Genomic DNA, 6,486 nt, shown 5'->3' on the forward strand with positions numbered 1-6,486 from the left:
GATGCAGCTGGCAAGTGACAAAGGAAACAGTTAAACCAAGCAGCCCCCTTTACAGAACATTAGCTCTTTCTCCTACTATCTATTGTGGACACCATGCTGAAATAGGCATTTTAGGCAGCAGGCTGGAGGTCAGATTGCTGCTGCTCACTGACCACATTGAGGAGTTGGGGGAAAGATAGCAGGGAAGTTTTCAAGGCTGGCACTGCCTACAAAAAGGAATGGGAACATGAAGACTGAATTTTTCCTTAGAGATTCAAGCGTCTGAGTTCCTTAGAGAGGGATCTTTTGCAGAACAAACATAATATTGTTAAGTTCAGAGCTGCATAAGAAATGCACTTGGTGGGCAAGTGAAATGATAAGATGAAAGTGAGTCCAGACAGTCTGGAAACAAATGCTTTAGGGCATGACTGGCATGCTTCATCAGCTGCATGTGAGCCGTAAGTCTGAATACACTGGAGGGATGCCTCATGAGGCCACAGTTGTCTTGGTTCAGTTCTTTGGTACATCAAGAGAATACTCTGCTCTCTGACATTTGTACTAATGAGGGCTTTCTTATACTTCAAAAGGTGCTATACAAGAATCAGGTTTTCAAATTCTTCCCTCAGTCTAACCTGAACAGCTGCTAGAAGGTAGATAAGAGACATCATAGAACACAGATGTAATTAGTAGGAACACGTTCCAAAATCAAATTAATACTTACAAACTCCAGCCTGTACTTCACACTGAAGATAGAGCTGCAAACAGTTTACATATATGTATACCACAAAAATTGTAAAGACATGAGCAGTATTTGTCAAAAAGTCTGTAAGCACTTCAGAAGACTCATAAGCACACAGCTGACTTGCTGGGACTCACAATAAACTATTAATCATTTATTAAGTATCCATTAATCATTAAGTCCTCATTAACTTTTTATGAGCATGCTCTTAACAAAATCTATACCCAGGCTGAGTTTCAAAATTTCATAATTGTTTCTGAGAAGCTCTAGTGTAAGGCTGGCTGGCAGCTCCCGTTACTCCTCCACAGAGAAACCATGAGGACCTAGCACACTGTTCTTAGTCTTCAGAAACCCAGTCTGTGGGCTCAGAAACCCACTGCTGTGTGGCAATGAACAGGGTTTAGCAATTTTTAATTTGGGATTTAGCTGAAGGGAAACAAAAAAATCCAATTAACATTTTTTGCTCATGTGAGTCTGATTTTGCTAAATGCTGAAGGATCACTGGGATGGTGGTTAGAATACTTCTGACTAAATTACATTTTGCCTAAATACTATGCTCCATTGAAGCCAAAATATTTCTAAGATTTATCAGATTAAATGAAGTTTCACAGTGGTGTACTGCATTCCCTGAGTAATTCTGAAGGTTAGCATAGATACTTGTTTAGGTCTCACCAGGGAGAGAAGACAGTAAAAAAGCCTTGATATCTGAGGACCAGAAAGAAAAATAGGAAAAAAAAAAGGGTTCCGCACACTTTTGTTTGGAAAAAATACCTGAAAAGTTTCATTCTGGTTCAAATGCTGAATAAAAAGATTAGTTCTGGAGAGTGTGACACAAAAGAAAATATTCATCTTATTCCTTTATCTAGACAGCGGATGCACGTGCAATGAACGCAAATAGGTTCAGAGTTACCTGATGAGAATTGAAGTTTCATGCTACCAGGCCACCCACGGCAGGTATTTTAGGAGCTATCTCAAGTATTCTTTAATTCTAGAAAGATCAGGTTGTTAAAGACTGCGTCAGAGTGGGAAATTCCATAGCCCAGGGACCAATGATTTCAAGAGATCTTAGCTCCAGCAATCATGCTAACAGTCTTCAAATCCCTACATACCTTTATAAATTAGAAATTGGCAGAAGGCAGAAAAAGGATCATATTCCTACACCTCTGTCATGAAACATCAGGCAGATGCCAAGTTCCCTTATAGCCTCAATAGAGTATGTTTGCATCATTTTTAATTATGCATGCACTGCTGACAAGCTTGCTCTTTATGTATTTATTAAAGATGATTAAAAATAGTAAAATCTGTATTAATGTTTGTATCTTTCATGACAAATCATGAGTAATCAATTTTAAATGCATAATTCAAGTGATATAAAATTGAGCCTTCTGGTTATTCTACAGAATTTTATAATCACACACAAAAGATCATTTATATTTGTATACAACATGACACAGAGGGTATTTCATCTTACTTTTTCAGTCCTTTCTTCATATAGTTGTGGAGACTAATCCACCATTCTGCGTGCTTAGACTGGGCAAATGCCACAGTCTAATTAGTAAGACAAAAGAGCCTGGCCTCTTTACAGTCCCTGCTTTTCTGGTCTGCACAGCAACTATGTACAGAAGTTCAATTTCAAATGATAAAAAAGACAGACCTCCATGCTAATTAATGCTCAAAATACATCTAAACACAGCACCAGCAGGAAACAGACTCCAATGTCATTATTAGACCAGATTTCCTGTCTTGTTTCTATTAATCGCCATTGGGCTGGTTCTGTGTAGGCCACACAAGGTTAATCTAGAACTAATGATTTTGAATCACTGAAAACTGTCTAATTTAGGATGGCACCAAAGTAGGTTACATCACCACACTGGAGGCTCCAGTTGTCAGGATCCATAAAATTTTTCATTTGAATCACCTCTTTTGGTCAATTGCAAGCAAATTTGCAGTTAAGATCTCTTGCGTTAAGGTTAACAGGTGATTTTGATGCAATATTTTTTCTTTCTTTCTGAACAGTGAAACTTTCAAGCAATACAAGCACAACTATAGCAATAAAACTGTTCACTTTTCCTGGAAAGCCGAAGTTACAATACTTCGACTGCACAGGTATTAAAATAAACCTAGGGACAGGTTCCTGTTAGCCAAAAGGACTGCTTATGGCTATGAAATTTGACTCATAACATCTTTAGGAATCTGGATAGGTTACCTCATCAACTGTTTCCATTTCTTAGGTACTTAGATAAATGAACTTTTAAACATTTTACCCCCTCTAGGTACCTTTGACATTACTGAAAACATTTTATGTGCAGCTCTGTACTTCAACACCCACCTATTCCAAGTGAGGCAGGACATAAAGCTATTCAAATCTCCCCCCACCTTGAATAATTCACTGTTTCTTTATCTCATCTTGTCTAAACATAGCAAGGAAGGGAAGAGGTGAAGAAATGCCCAATGAACAATAGGGCTACTTCCCAAGACAAACCTAAAAATGCCTGATCATCCTACAAACCAAATTGTAAACTCATAGGACCCAACCATTTTAGCAGTACCAGAGGCTTCTGCCTGTGGCTTTGCCCGTTTGAAGTGCTGCTATACAGCAACCAGTTCCATATACCACCTGTTCCTTAATGGGTGCAACTGGATGCAGAGATAAAGTGGCATTTCAGTCATGTTGGAAAGTGGTCATTATGCCTCAAAAGCTGCCCAAAACTATGCTTGGGTGGGAACAGAAAATGCTGAATGTGAGAAAATATAGTGCAGCACAACCCTGTCATGCTGATCCTTTGCCATATCTATGCTTGAGAGGGAACTGTGTGGAACTGCTTCATAGGAACACTCAAAGGAAACAGCCAGAAAAAACAAGGAAAAAATACCTCAGTTCATATTTTTCCAAACTACAGAGATGGACTTAAATACTCAAAAGGTATTATGATAAACTGTATTTAAGCAGGAAAATCATAGAATAGTTAGGGTTGGAAAGGACCTTAAGATCATCTAGTTCCACCCCCCCTGCCATAGGCAGGGACACCACACTAAAACATGTCACCCAAGGCTCCGTCCAACCTGGCCTTGAACACCGCCAGGGTTGGAGCATTCACCACTTCTTTGGGCAACCCATTCCAGTGCCTCACCATCCTCACAGTAAAGAACTTCTTCCTTATATCTAACCTAAACTTCCCCTGTTTAAGTTTGAACCCATTACCCCTTGTCCTATCACTATGGTCCCTAATGATGAGTCCCTCCCCAGCATCCTTATAGGCCCCCTTCAGATACTGGAAGGCTGCTATAAGGTCTCCATGCAGTCTTCTCTTCTCCAGGCTGAACAGCCCCAACTTTCTCAGCCTGTCTTCATACGGGAGGTGCTCCAGCCCTCTTATCATCCTCGTGGCCCTCCTCTGGACTTGCTCCAACAGCTCGATGTCCTTCTTATGTTGAGGACACCAGAACTGTACACAATACTCAAGTGAGGTCTCATGAGAGCAGAGTAGAGGGGCAGGATCACCTCCTTCAACCTGCAAATACCTATTAATATAAAATTTCACTACTTACTTGCAACTTAAGCAAAATCAGAGAATTTGTAATAAATTAAACCAAGTTTAGAAACAAAACACTGCCATGTGATGCACACATCATCCATTGTATTATACAGCTACAGCGATTCTGTATGCAATTGCAGTGCTACAAATGGATCACACTTTGGAACAGAAAGCTAAAATAGATGTACTCACATGGTATCACACTATATAAATATTCCATTTTATTTTCCTTATTAGTTCAACACCCTATCATCAGACTCTCTTTCACTGCGTTCGTTCAACTATGTTCTCTGAAAGTGCAAATTCAAAGCCTGAATTTTGATTCAAATCATGTATTTAAGAATATTTTATAACTACTTAACAACTACAGTTTTAGAAAAGAGAAAGAAAAATGTTTACATATTTATTCTAAGAAGAGGAATTAATCAAACACGTACTCAGAGGCATACCCATACACGAGGCCAGCATACTGAGGTAACATCACTTGTTGAAGAGACAGCAGCACATGAGGAAACACGTGCTCTTGAAATAGAATACTCAGTGTGTAGGCTGGGAAAATTGTATCATAATGGGAAAAGGAAGAGACTTTATGCAAAATGTAAAGATAAGCCTTTCTTTTGTTTTTTTTTTTCCATGAAAGTGTTGGTGTTACTTCTTAATAAAGGACTTCAACACATTAATTATTACCTGATTCACATACTATGGAGCCTGGCTTCAGTTCTAACATCATGGTGATTATAGAGATGTCAGTGGAATACAGAATCTGTGTCCTGTGTGGAAGATTCATGGTCCACAGTTCTGGAGTTGGATGAAGAATAAACACCCATCCTCCTTTACTGCAGGTCACTTTGGAGCCATACTTCTTGCCTATGAGGTCTGTGGAATGCCTGATGACCCCATACTTAGTCTGAGTTACATTGCCGTGTTGGACTTTCACAGGAAACATGGAGTCATGGCCCAAGAACACAATAGCTGTGTCACCATCCTTTATCGTATCTCCATATTCGACAAAACTCATTGTGACAGTCTTGTAGCTTGCTGATGCTCATCACCTAGAAGAGAAAAAATATGTCAAACGAGTTTTGCAGCATCATGATGGAGACATAAACTGAAGTAATTTTATTTTCCCCAATACCGAATGAAGCCACACTGTACAAATATGATGTTAGCAAGAGAACTTCACAAAGTTCAGGAACCTCCCGCTGCTGCACTCTTGATCTAATTAAAATCAATTGAAAGATCCCACAGATTTGAATATAACCAGTATTTTTCCCATCTTATGGTACGTTTTAAAGAAAATTCAGGAAATACATTATAATTTACTCAGCCTGCTCCACAATACTGAGAAACTTGCAAGTTACTATGATGTCAGCACTGTTCAATTCCAGCTCACAAGCTCTCAAGAGTTTAAGTGGAATAAGTCTTAGAGTTGTAACTCTTAAAGAGTTATACCACAAGCTCTTAAGTGGTAAATTTCATTTCCATCTGCTGGCTTTACTATGGTGATTTACAACATAGGACAATTATTATTTTCCTGGGTATAAATCACTAGTTATTAGTACCACTAACAAAAGTTTATTTGAAAGTTTTCCAAATGAAGATTTAGAGATAGGATAAAGGTAGCATATGTATTAACTTATGCATAGATTTAACTAACTACAAGGATAAAAGAATATTGTGGCCTTTAATTTACCATCAGGGGCATAAAGTAATTGTCTGGGAAGTGATCTGTGCTGCAACTAAATGCAGACAACCATTTGCAAGCTAATACAAACACCTGTATTATTTTAGCTCCATGGTATCAAAGTTGTTCAGAGAATTACAATTAAGTTTTGTTTTTGAGAAGACAATCTAAAAATTAGAAGACACATTACAGTGAAACCTGGCATTGCCTTTCAGATAAAGCAGCTAACTATCTAAACTGCAGGTTGATCAGTTCATGGGAGGAATTGTTTAATGAAGTAACGGTCATCCTGAAGTTTTCTAACATCAAAGACTAAGACAGAAGGCTTTGAAAGCCAGATTTCTGGAACTCCTTCCATGACAGAATTAAAAGCAGTACTTTTAGCTTCAGAATAATGATTTGATTCCACCACTTTTGTATTGCAGGCATGACAGCCTGGTCCTACTTCACTGTTTTAATGAAAAGCTTTTAGTTCTCAAATTCTAGTCTCTTTTTGTTGACCAAAACTTGTGTAGTTCAGTTTGCTGTTAAGGAGCTAGATTTGTAAT

The 6,486-nt window shown here is 38.5% G+C and overlaps 1 protein-coding gene across 1 annotated transcript in view; it reads right to left on the minus strand.

Annotated features, from left to right (window-relative positions):
- The window catches only part of TRMT61A (tRNA methyltransferase 61 homolog A (S. cerevisiae)), a 20,760-nt gene extending 15,454 nt beyond the window's left edge, over nt 1–5,306 (minus strand). Inside the window, exon 1 of the mRNA XM_010009803.1 lies at nt 4,942–5,306. Coding sequence (XP_010008105.1) covers nt 4,942–5,272 — 331 coding nt within the window. The 5' untranslated portion in view covers nt 5,273–5,306. The remainder of the gene's footprint in view (nt 1–4,941) is intronic.
- Nucleotides 5,307–6,486: the final 1,180 nt, after the last annotated feature.

This window comes from Nestor notabilis, unplaced genomic scaffold (genome assembly GCF_000696875.1).
Source record: "Nestor notabilis isolate BGI_N333 unplaced genomic scaffold, ASM69687v1 scaffold4752, whole genome shotgun sequence".
NCBI classification, from domain to species: domain Eukaryota; kingdom Metazoa; phylum Chordata; class Aves; order Psittaciformes; family Psittacidae; genus Nestor; species Nestor notabilis.